This window comes from Octodon degus, unplaced genomic scaffold (assembly GCF_000260255.1).
Source record: "Octodon degus isolate 3935 unplaced genomic scaffold, OctDeg1.0 scaffold00354, whole genome shotgun sequence".
NCBI classification, from domain to species: domain Eukaryota; kingdom Metazoa; phylum Chordata; class Mammalia; order Rodentia; family Octodontidae; genus Octodon; species Octodon degus.
The window spans coordinates 47,491-60,742 of record NW_004524930.1 but is presented as its reverse complement, the minus strand read 5'-3'; the positions used below and the strand labels follow the sequence as shown (position 1 = coordinate 60,742).

Below are 13,252 nucleotides of genomic sequence, written 5' to 3'. Positions count from 1 at the left end.
ATAGCATATGTTGTCTAAATCTTTTCTGCCAGCTATCTACTATCTGGGTCTGTGTTGTATTTTTGTAGTTAAAGGATTAAGGCTCACGCGAAATTGTTATATGAAATGTAGAGCCTGGACCCTTTTAGAACATAAACACTTAAGCATATATTGAAGAACATTATGAAAAGCAGCAGAGCCACTATCAGATATTTTAAACTAAAGAGTAAGGATAGGAAGACTATAGGACCATCTTTATTTGTATGAAAACAATACACAAGACAAAGCTTCTGCTCCTGAGGCATGCAGATAACTTCCTCTTGGAAAGAAGAGTGACATTTACTTATATTCCTGCATAGCATCATTATATATTAACTTTTCCTGTGCATTTAACTTTTTATGATTTTATTAAAAATGAAGTATCATTCCTTTAGAATGGTCAATATCTAAGCAATATGATTAAAATTATGTGCAACTGGCGGAGGCCAACCATCTCCTTGCTCAGCAGCGCCAGAAAGGCATCCAATTTGGGGGGTTGGAGTGGGCCCTGCTGGCCGTGTTCCACCTCTGACCAAGCCCCCATGGCTCAGCTCCTCCTGGATGCACGACTTCTGTGTGTGGAGCCACTCCAGGTGCCACCAGCCACCAGCCGCACCGCCCGCAGCCTAGTGCAGCAGTTCGCTCAGGCTTTTTTTTTTTTTTTTTTTTTTTTTTGAACCGGATATTGAACTCAGGCTCTTGTGCTTGCCAGGGAAGGGCTAATTCTACTGAGCCATCTCCCAGGCCCCAACAGCTCAGGCTTTTGGGAAGCAGCAGCAGCCAGTCCCCCTGCAGACCACAAACCCTGAGTGGATATTTCTATTCCTAAAGACTGAATGTAAACTATTATGTTAGAAAGCAAGCCACGGCTTCCATTCAAAATAGTGATTATCTTATGCCTCAATATATTTATTAAAGTACTTTGTGAGAACTTTATACTGTGTAGGTGGAACTCAAGGAAAAAATGATGAATCATTAAGAAAAATTTATGGAAAGTGTCATATATATAATTTTCCATATGAATGTTATACTAATATTTTTAATCTGTGATAAAAGAAACTGGATGTTTAAAAATTATTTCCTTTTTATTGTTTACAAATTATTTTGAACTTTGGTTGATTTTCTCTTGTTTCCAGGAAAAATACCCAACAACCAAAACTGAGGAATTGAAGGCTTATTTAGCTTGCAGTTTGTGGAGGATCCAGTCCATAATCAGATGGTTCCCAGGCAGAGTGGCACATGGCAAAGGGCAGCAGTTCATGTTGGTAGCACACAACAAAACTGCAAGAATGAAAAGAGAAGAACAAAGGCAGCAGCACAGAAAGCAAGCCTTTATCCCTTCATTCTATTACGCTGAGGCTATCAATTGGTGTAGCACTCACACCCACAATCCCAGCAGCACTCAGATCCATACTCCAGCATTTGATCATGAATTAATCACAAACTTCACAAGCGTCCCCATGACTGCAGGAGGCTTTTGGAGGAAAGTAGAGTCAAATCATAAGAATTAGTTATTCTAAGAAGAATGGAACACTTGTATATGCATCATGAAGAATTCTTTAAGAAATTTAATGTACAATATTGTGATACAAATACAATCCTGACAAAACAATTTCATACTAAAATGTTTTCCAAATATATTGTCACAGCATTAACATTGTAAGTTTTATATATTTTATATTAAGCCATTATTAAACATGAAAAATGTTTAGCTTAAAGAAATAATTAGTTCTGAATACTTTTGAAGAAGAAAATCTCATCACGCAAAGTGTGATATGATTCTCTGTCACTTTATTTTCCATTTCCAGTCCAAAGTTTCTTCATGGCATTTTTCATCTCTGCGTTTCTCAAAGTATAGATGAGGGGGTTCAACAAAGGTGTAATTACAGTGTAAAAGACAGCCAAGGATTTATCAATGGGCAAGGTAGAGGGAGGTCTCACATACAGAAAAATGCAAGGGACAAAGAAGAAAATAACGACTGTGATGTGGGAGCCACAGGTGGACAAAGCCTTGAGCTTCCCTTCCTGACTCAGGTTCTTCAGGGAGTGAAGAATGACCCCATAAGAGATAAGCAAGGTTGTAAAGATGGCCACACAGATGACACCATCGTTTGCCACCACTGTGAGGCCAATAAAGTAGGTATCTGTGCAGGCGAGCTTTAATAAGGGGTACATGTCACAGACAAAGTGGTCAATCACATTGGGGCCACAGAAAGGAAGGTTGTAGACAGAAAGGATGTGCAGTAAAGCATGCAAAAATCCCCCAGCCCAGGCCAATATCAATAGTAGAACACACCTACGTTGGTTCATGATGGTCAGATAATGCAGGGGCTTGCAAATGGCCACATAGCGGTCATAGGCCATGGCAACCAGGAGCAAAATCTCAGCACCACCAAATAAGTGTTCTACAAAAAGCTGTGTCATACAAGCTTTGAAGGAAATTGTTTTATTCACATGGAGTAAGTCTATCATCATCTTCGGGGTAATTGTGTTAGAATAAACAGCATCCATAAGTGATAAGTAACCAAGAAAGAAGTACATCGGGACGTCCAAGGCAGGGCTCAGCACCACAGTCAGGACAATGAGTAGGTTGCCTACCATTGTCACCATGTAGATTAGCAAGAACACAGCAAATAATATTTTCTGACCCTGGAGACTCTGAGTGAGCCCCAAGAGCACAAACTCAGTCACATTGTTCGTTTGTTCCATGTGTGTCCTTGTGTCTCTGCTCAGTACGAAATGATCTACAAACATAATTTTTACTAATGAGTCCATGAAAATTTAAGATAAATTGTTTTACATCCCCTTTATCGCTATTATCTTTCATTATATACCAGAAAGATATAGTGAAGAAAATGGCAAACATGTTCATAACTGTAGTGATCTTGCAGGCTATGTACAAGAGAAATAAGTAGTCAGAGACATGCAGAACAATAATTTTTCATGGAAGAAAATTGAATCTCATAAAACTAACTTTTAATCAACTTGTTTCTCAAAAATCAAAATACGAATGAATTAGTATAAAGTGAAACGAAAGCTTACTTTCTGTATGTCACAAGGTAACAAAATATACATGATTTTCTACTTATAGGTATAGCAGAATATTTTCAATTTCAAAGGCTTCTAAAATTAACATGTTTGATGACTTTCAAGTAATTTAGCAATGTGGAACAGTGACATAAATCATTACATAAAATTAATTTAGATAAATGATTTACATTTTAGAAAAGGGAAGTATAGATGACACCTGAAGAGAATAAACCTGAAGAAATTAATTAATACAACCCAAGGTTATAGAGAAGCAATTTAAAATGTACAGGTAGTGATGAAAATGCATATAGTAGAATACTAAATCCATTGAGAAATAGATGAATTAAAACAATATCCTTTGATAAGCATCACAGTTTAAGTGTGACAAAGCTTTAAAGATAGTTCAAATAAAAATATTTAAGAACATTTTCTGGCATTTCGAATTTATTAGTTTTTGAAATATAATTTATCAATCTCTATGTAATGTGAAAATACATGTACCTTTCAGCACAGATATAAAATGCTTTGGAATATGGCAAGGAAATTAAAGAGTTAGTTTCTAAGAATATTTGTACATGATAATTTTGTGGTATTTTAATAACAAAGTAAAAAGTAAAAATTATAAAAATAAATATTAAAACGAGACATGGCTTGATAGAATATTAAATCTGTTAAATGAAACAGCCATGTAAATAAGTACAGTTACATAATAAGCACTCTAGGAGAAATTTCCACAATCACAGTTGGAGAAGAAAGAATCTTGCTTAATAGTATGTATAATATGATAGTATTATAAAACAGATACTAAAGACCATATACTCATAATTGTAAATATTCGTGTATGGGTGGGTGTGCATTGTGATTATGAAAGTATACATGCTTCAGTAAAGCACGATCTACATCTGTGGTGTTGGTGCAGGAAGGAGCAAGTGGAATGTGTGAAGCATTAAAAAGACAGGAGGAGCATCAGAGTTGAAAAGCAAGACAGCAGAAGAAATGAAAACGAGGGAGGAGAGGAGAAGAAAAGAAAGTGAAGGAGGTTGGGAAACAGAAACAAACAAAATGACACGTTAGTAGAGCCCAGCTCAGCTTCAAGAACAAATCATCATAAAAATAACAGTACGATCTGTTTTTATTTTTTGCCACATTGTTCAATACTCAGTCCAATATTTTTATACAAATATGAATTATCTTTGAAGAATAAGACCCCCTTTCTCTGATCATGCAGTAATGTTCATCCTTTTCAGGACACTGCTTTTCCAGTTGTCACCACCAGTTTCTATATCATCAGTATTCCCATCTATTCACTACTAAAAACTTTGTGGTTCTATTTAGGCAGCATAGTTGCATGGTGGATGAATTCTATCATTTGAGCCATGTTCCTTTCTTAGAGAAGTTCATCCAAATTCTCACCACTTCTTAGAAAGTCTTCTTCCTGTTTTAAACCTGAAGATCAATTTGATTCCTCTTCCTCCTTGATCCAGCAATTCTAAGAATTTATATAAAATTTTGTTTTTTAACTATTTCAGTCTGTTCTCTAATATCATTCTTTGATTTCCCACACTTATGGTATTATCTTTTATTTCTTAACATTCTAAACAATATTTAGAGGATAACTCTATTGGTCCTATCAAGACACGTACAAACAACTGCACACCAAAATCTTTAACAACCTAAGTTTACAGACCAAAAATTATTTAAAAAAGAAGGAATACAAGGACAGCCAGCATTTTGGTCCTAGCCTTTGAAGGTCAGTGAAGACTCAGGATTTAGGAGAATCTATATTCTAACATCATGTAACTCTGTTGTGTCCCAAATTTTCTGATCAAGGAGATTATGGAGCCATAGAGGAATGCAATCGATGATGTAGAGTGTGCCTAAGGAGAGTCACATGGAGAGAAAACATTCTCTCAGGCTTTCACAGAGAGAAAATTGGATAAGCAATGGTCGTGGCTCACCCTCATGGCTGACACTGACAAAGGATCTACAAACTGCAGTACAGGGTTTCAGGGTAAATCCTGAGGGGATTTAACTGATCTTGTCAGATACAAAAGTTACAATTCTTGTTACATACGTCTTGTTTTACCTTGGTCTTAACCATCCAGCAGAAAAGTATAAAAAGAAGTATAAAAAGTAAAGCCATGTTAATGGGCTGAGCAGTAAATGACTCAAGTCAACAACTTCTGACATTGCCAGTCTTAAGGAAAACCCACTACTATTATGGGCTACTGGACTATATTGAAATATTTTGCTGATGTCATGCACCTACAATATTTAAATGACAATGGAATACCCTTCTCTGACAAAACTAAACCAAAAAAGGTGATACTAGTGAATGATCATTTGTATTTGTATATTCAAAATAGTTAGGATAGATATACAGCTACATTCTCTTAATTCAATTAATAGAAAGCTTTATTCTAATAGTGCTTGTGGATAGAATACCATGTCTGCATCTTGCACAATGAACAATCACTAAGACAACAATATGCAATGTATTTATTATTGAAACTATCCTACTAACCTGTTTTGAAACTGTCTCATTACTATTTTTTTCTCAATAAAAGTATTAAGAAAAACACAAAATCTCCAAGTACTTATATTTAAAATTAAATGATAAAACCACTGATGTTACAGAGGCATATTTATTCTAGTTTTTTAGAATACTAAAATATTAAGAAGAGTTAGAATGGAGTCAGTTTATCCATAGACTAGTAATGATGAAGGACACTATAGTGTAACTGAGCATTAGACTCCTGTAGATATTTGAAAATGTTATAAGCTACATTGTTTTAAATCTACTCATCTGGCATACAGAAGCCATATTTAAGAGGATATGATACATAAGTATCTCTACAGATTTACCTGAATATAAGCAGAACTACCTTCAGTCCTGGGCCTGGAATTGTGATTTCCCCTGGTCTTAAATGACAACAGCTTCAGGTACAGATGTTGTCTATGGGAGTACAGAGAGCAAAGTACCAAATACAGCATCCCTGCTCTGGAAAATGTTTCAATAGTGCAATCCTGATGCACTAGCATAAAAGATCATTTGTATGATTTATGGAAAAAATGTTACTTCCTTAAATTTCTGCAGTTGCTAAATATAATGCCATGAATGTTATATAAGATCGAGAAATCTGATTTTTTTTAGAATTATAAACCAGAACTAACCAAAGTTCACATTTGGAAATATTTTGCCTAAGAACCAATATTAAGTAGCGATTTAATGTTTAATAGGTACAATTATTGGAAAAAGTCATCATGTGTTATTAGGCAAATATTTTCAATTTGTGCTTCAGAAAATAAGAGAAGCTGGGCTGGGCAGATAGCTCAGAGGGGTTTAATCTCTGGCATGCCCTGCCAGCCCCACCCCCATGGCACGCTGAGACAGAGACAGACTGGGTATGTGGTACGCACCTGTAATCCCAGTGCTTGGGAGGCTGACAACAAGAATCACCGTGAGTCCAATCTGTTTAGTGAGACCTTGCAGAACCTGTCCTAAATACACAAAAACCCAAACAAACAAAGAAATAAGAGCAGAATAATAAAATAGCTTTTAAAATATTTTGATTCCAGAGAGATATATATCATCCTGTCCTCAAATGTGACAACTGGCTATGGGAGGGTGTGAAGAATGGAGAACATCCAGTAACACCTTTTCCGTTATTCTTTGAGTCTATAGTTTTGATGTCCAAGAGCACAGTTGAATGGATACTCATATAGCCAAACACTTACTGAAGAAGTACAAAGTCTAGGCACAGCTCATGTGTGTTGCAGCCACAGCATGCATGGTTGAATCCTTTACTTGCTGAATGTTCAAGGGTGACTTATTCCTTAATTAAACACACTGGGACATCAGACATGACTGAAGGGAGACTCTGCACCTCCAGAGATACCAGAAAAAGAATAACAATCTAGAACAAGGCTTCCAGAGACACACCCCCTGGAGAAGGAGCAGAATGGAACAACTTGGGGTCATGTCTCCAATAGGAAACAAGCCAGGATGAGAAGAAATAAAATATGGAAATACTCTTTAATTACACATCATAGCCTGTGGTTTTAAGGAAGGGTACTAGGAGACATGGAAATGATACAAATACATGAGTGGTATATGTATATTTATAGACAGTGTGTTATGATTCAACCTTTTGAACCAATGAGAGACACTAATAAAAGAATATTTTTCAAAATTTATCACATAGAAGTGTAAGCAAATTAGGTAATTATATAGTTTAACAATTTTTAGTTGGCATCTATGTTGACAAGCAGAGATGAGGAAAAATGATTTCAGAAGTCATTAAAAAAGATTCAATAGCCCCCTTTTTTGTTTTGTTTTGTCAGAGATGGGTATTCCATTGCTGTTAGAGAAGCTGGATTTGGAGAAGTCTTTAAAGGACTTTTTCATACTTGATTCCAGTACAAATATTGTAGGTGGTTGAATTAATCAGAATAGCCAAATATAGTCCAATTTTCCATAATAGTAGTGGGTCATCATCACAACTGGCAGTTGTCCAAAGTTGTTGATTTGAGCCTTTTACGTTCAGCTTATTAACATGGTTTTACTTTTTATACCTCATAGTTGCACTTTTCTGCTGGATGGTTAAGACCATGACAAAAGCGGGATGTAAATATAGGACCATTTTTTAGGGAAAATATATGTATATGCAAGATATTTAGGATAGATATACAACTACTTTCTCTTAGTTCAATAAAAAGAGAGGATTTACTAATGTTCTTTAGATGAGATATCATGTCTGCATCTTGTCCTATGAATAACTACTACAAAGACAACAATATGCAATGAATTAATTATTGTAACTATCTTACTAAGCTGTTTTGAAATTGTTTCATTGCTATTTTAATTTTTCTCATTAAGTTTTTTAAAAGATTCAAATAGAGAAGAAAGCCTCCTTAAAATGTATGAAAAATGTCTGTGTACTACAGTTTCAAACACTCTAATCATTAGAGTGTGTATTTGAATATTTTTGAAAAGAGAAAACAGATGTGAGGCTTTCCTCTATACCTGCAAGTATTCATTCACAGCACACTGACCACAACACATTCTACTGTATGTGTCAAGGAATTTAAATCCTATGTGTTCTATTTATAACAAGGAACTCCACTACAAATTGGTGACAAATTTTGGACAGAATGCTCCCCAAGTATTTTAAATTAAGCAACCTATGTGAATTTTAAAATGACAATCTGTATATCTCTATTGGATTACATTCTACTGGAAAAATTATTGAAAAATCAGTGTTAAATTCCAAGGAAAATGAATAATTTTAATGTCAGCATTAGTACTGTTTTCTTCCATTTCAACCTATATGTTCTTTCCAATTATATGAAAATAAAAGTTTTCTTCAAGCATAAAATGCTGAGCAATACTACAAAATTATGTATTTAAGACTGCACATAGATGATAGACTTTTCAAATATGCATATGATGCACTATTATTTTGTGGAATTAAAAATGAATAAAATATAGTAGATTGGCTACATAGCTCAGTGGATTAAAGCGCTTGCTTAGGCAAAGCACCGTGGTCAGGGTTCGATCCCCAGAGTGCCATGTCAGCACTGATGGTGACTGAGACCAGGCACGGTGGTGCACCCCTGTAATCCCAGCACTTGGGAGACTGAAAACAGGAGAATCACCACGAGTCTGATCTACATAGTGAGACCCTGTAGGCCTACATTAAACAAAATAATATAAAAATAATACATTAAACAAAGCAGAATAAAATGTACACTTATGAATGATTTTATTCTTGCAAAATGTATCATAAACAATAGATATTTCTTTTTTATGCTTTTAAAATCTTTATTAGTTCGAGTTTGTTGTACATAGTGCATACATTTCTTGAGTGAAATTGATGGGTTGCCATTCTTATCTTCATCCACTAAAGCATCCCTCCTTCCAAGTCTCGATCACTCTCCTGTTTGATAATCACTTCTCAGGCTATTTGTTAACATTTATTTTCCATTCTGATTTTTATTTGTACTTTGGTTTTATAATATAATTATGAAAAAGAATAACACTTTGTAATAACCATGAAAAATCTCCCATGAAGTAGAATAAATTTATTCATTTATTTATTTTTTTCAGGTTTTTTTTTTTTTGTTGTTGTTGTTGTTGTTTTTGTGGAACCAGGGATTAAACTCAGGCCCTTGTGATTGCCAGGGAAGCACTTATTCCACTGCGCCATCTCCCTGCCCCCAAGTAAAATAAATTTATGACATTAGTCATGGCACATAAATTAATAGTATCACCTAAAACATTTCAATAAAATATATTTTCTTCACAAATTCTAATAGTATAAAATATGCATGTGGGTTGCTACAAGGTATCCAATAATACATTTTTCTGTCATTCAGTTAGCAGACTTGATGGAAATTTCATCATACTGAAGTAATCATTCATGACTTTCCTGGATGAACCAACTCTTCATTGAACGTAAGAGAAACAAGCTTAATTTTGTTTCCTAGTCCAGAGCTTCCTCATGGCACTTTTCATTTCTTCATTTCTTAAGGTATAGATAAGTGGATTCAACATAGGGGTGATAACAGTGTAAAATACAGCCATAGATTTATCTATGGGTAAGATACAAGGTGGTCGTACATAAATAAAAATGCAAGGAACAAAGAACAAGACTACAACCATGATGTGGGAGCCACAGGTGGATAAGGCCTTGCGCCTCCCTTCCTGACTTAGGTTCTTCAGAGAGTGCAGAATGACCCCATAGGAGACTAGCAATATTGTAAAGATGGCCACAGAGATCACCCCATCATCTGCCAGCACAGTGAGACTAACTACATAGGTGTCTGTGCAGGCAAGTTTTATTAAGGGGTACATGTCACAGAAAAAGTGGTCAATGACATTGGAGCCACAGAAAGGAAGATTGTAAACAAAAAAAACATGTGGGGCAGCATGAAGAAGACCCCCAACCCAGGTCAAGAGCAGCAGAAGAGCACAGCGCTTTTGATTCATGATGGTCAGATAGTGCAAGGGTTTAAAGATGGCCACATAGCGGTCATAGGCCATGACAACCAGAAGTATTATGTCAACGCCTCCAAATAAGTGCTCTAAGAAAAGTTGTGTCATGCAATCTTTGAAGGAAATGATTCTTTTCTCAAAGAGTAAGTCTTTAATCATTTTTGGGGTGATTGTAGTGGTATAAATGGCATCCATAAATGATAAGTAACCAAGAAAGGTGAACATTGGGGCATCCAATGCTGGGCTGAGTAACACAGTCAGGACAATGAGAAAGTTTCCTGTAATTGTTAATATGTAGATCAGCAAGAACAGAACAAATAATATTTTCTGACCCTGGAGGCTCTGAGTGAGTCCCAGGAGCACAAAGTCTGTCACATTGTTTCTTTGTTCCATTTGTTATATTCTTTTTTCTTTCTTTGCCCAGGAAAAAATTATCTGTAAATGTAATTATTAGCAAAACTTCAGAAATTTAATATGATATATTTACTCATTCCAGTTATAGGCACCATCATTTATTATATTCCAGTCCTGTCTGATACCATATAATTGAAGTTTGATGGAAGTAAGGTGTTATATTGTAAAGAATGTTTTCAGAAATAAAGAATTGGAAATGTGGAGAGGATTATTTATGAAAGAAAATTTAGTCTGTCTCAGCTAGCTTTCCATTAGGGAAGTACAATGCTTGAATATATAATTGACTGTACAGGCCAAAGTAAGGATCAAATATATACAATGTAAAAACCAGCAAGACATACCTTATATTTACTTCAAGGTAATAATGGGGGGATGTCTTTCTACATTCCTGTGACAGAAAAAGATTTTCAGTGAATATGTTCTTCTAAGAAACACCTGGTTGTTTTTTTAATCTTTAAATTATTTATTGACTTTAATGAGATAAAAAGATAAAATAGCAATGAAACAGTTTCAAAACAGGTTAGTAGGACAGTTGTGATAATTAATACATTTCATATTCTTGTCTTCATAGTGGTTAAGCAGAGGCCAAGATGCAGACACAATACCTTGCCTAAAAGACATTAGTACCAACCTTTCTTCTCCTTGAATTAAGAGAAAGTAGCTGTGTATCTATCCTCTCTTGTATATACACATATTTTTCACAACAAAAAAGTCTTTTATTTATATCTTTTCTTTGTTTTATTTTGTCAGAAATGGACATTCCACTGATGTTAGAGAAGCTGTATATGGAGATGTCTTTAAAGGACCTTTTCATACTTGATGCCAGTCCAAAGGCTGTAGTGTGCCTAAGGAGAGTCAGTCACCTAGAGAGAAAAAAAAAATCTCCAGGCTTTCACATTGCTGTTTTAATTTGCTTTCTTAGCAGTTAGAGATTCATCCCCTAAATAAATAGAAAAAGGATTTGGAGAATGGAATTGCATCTTAGAGAATATAGAGAGTTACTATTTAAAATATACAGAAGTTTTAAAGAAATTAATAAAAAATACAAACCAATGACAAAGTGAGCAGATGATAGAAACAGACAATGAAATAAAAAGTATATCTACATGGCATATAGACATAGGTGGCTGCCATTCACCTCTAGGGAAAAAATGACAATGAAAACTTGCAAATATCATTTCAATAACATCAGACTTGAAATGTAATAGATCTTTAAAGCCGATTGGTCAAATTCAAAAAGGGTATTTTCTTCACTTTAAATTTTCTAATGTTGGAGCGCAACTTGAGAATTTCTGCTGAAGTAAAAAACCACATACCATTCATTACAATTGCATTCTTCGTGATCTCCTTAATGAAAATTAATGCCTCAGAATGTGAGCTCCTGTAAAGTATTTTTTGTGCTGTTTTAATAGTAGTTCTAAAGTTTATAATTTAAGGTGACAATAAAGAAATCATTGAAGATTGCACTATCTATTAAAAGTAGAAACCATCTTTTGAAGAGCTAATTACAAATTATGCCAGCTCCCTTAGAGAAATTTCCACAAATTACTAGTGAATAAGAACATGTATAGACAAAACTATACATGACAAGATACTCTTACAAAAATGTAAAGATACCATGTACCTATTCATTTATAAATGTATGAGTCTATATGAACATGAAGAATATGGAAATAAACCTGGTGCATAATTGTGCTATTCAGTCAGTTTATGATTTATACCTCAGATGTGTGCTTAATGGTTTGTATACGAAGGATTAAAATGCAGCTGCGGCACAACTGTGGGAGGGAGAGAGAAGGAAGAGGAAAAGGAGAAAAAGGAGAGAAATGGAGAGAGAGCAAAGCACTGATAGGCAGATAGAGAGGCAGAGGAACTTATCACACTGAGAATGTACTGTGTAGGTCAACACTCACTAGCCTCTCTCTCTTTTAAAGCAATACTACTACTGACAGTTGCTTCTAAATCTCTGTTAACTTTTACTTTAGTTTGATTCTTAAATTTTTTCATGCTTCCTTTTCATAAATAAGGATTTTCTACCTCCTTCTCTAAGGCTCATAACTCTTCTCTTGCAGATTTCATTCCATTAACAACTCTTAATAATATTGCTCCTGTGATGTCCCTTCCAGTTCTTACATCAATTTTCACCTTGTATTGCACCATTGTGTTCAAACTTGTATACAATATGTTACAGGTTGAAAACCCTATTCTTTGATCCAACATCTGTTTTTTTATTAACCAACATCTGTTTTAAACAAGTAGCCTACCGCTTTTCTCAACTCTTCTTAGACAAAGCTCTTCCCTTTGTTGAAGCTGGTGGAGAATTTAAGTCCTCCTTGACTTAAATCAATTCCATGAATTAAAGGAAAACTTCCTTAATCAAAACTTTCCAGCAGGTCTTGGAAGTCATGCAATCACCTTCTACAGAGAAAGTTTCACCCTATAATGCCAGCTTCTACACAATCCCTAGAAGGAAACTTGGCTGGTCCTATGAAGAAACATACAAATAACTGGACTCTAAGTATCTCGCAAGTGGTCACACTTCAAAATAGTTTGCAAAACTACTTATGTTAGCATAATACATTTAATCATGATATTAAAATATGCAAGAGGAGAATTAAAGATTGAGATCAATATACACATATTTTAGCAAGGACAGAAGGACCTTTATTACCACAATCATATAGAATTTTAAAAGAACATGGGTTCCTAAGTTAGCACTACATTATAATAGCTATGTGAAGCCTACATAAGGATACATAATATCCAAAGTAAGTACCGCTCCTAAGTACCTAC

At 34.9% G+C, this 13,252-nt stretch overlaps 2 protein-coding genes across 2 annotated transcripts; both read right to left on the bottom strand.

Moving 5' to 3' along the window:
- Positions 1 to 1,809: 1,809 nt before the first annotated feature.
- On the bottom strand, positions 1,810 to 2,727 carry LOC101587578 (olfactory receptor 4A47-like). The gene has a single exon (XM_012513188.1). It carries the CDS (start codon positions 2,725 to 2,727, stop codon positions 1,810 to 1,812), a length of 918 nt encoding a protein of 305 aa, XP_012368642.1.
- A 6,793-nt stretch (positions 2,728 to 9,520) lies between these two features.
- LOC101591921 (olfactory receptor 4A47-like) lies at positions 9,521 to 10,438 on the bottom strand. Its single transcript, XM_004648119.1, has one exon. It carries the CDS (start codon positions 10,436 to 10,438, stop codon positions 9,521 to 9,523), a length of 918 nt encoding a protein of 305 aa, XP_004648176.1.
- Positions 10,439 to 13,252: the final 2,814 nt, after the last annotated feature.

Bases quoted from the DNA above. Each gene is read 5' to 3' on its own strand.
- LOC101587578 (XM_012513188.1), bottom strand. From the start codon at position 2,727: ATGGAACAAACGAACAATGTGACTGAGTTTGTGCTCTTGGGGCTCACT.
- LOC101591921 (XM_004648119.1), bottom strand. From the start codon at position 10,438: ATGGAACAAAGAAACAATGTGACAGACTTTGTGCTCCTGGGACTCACT.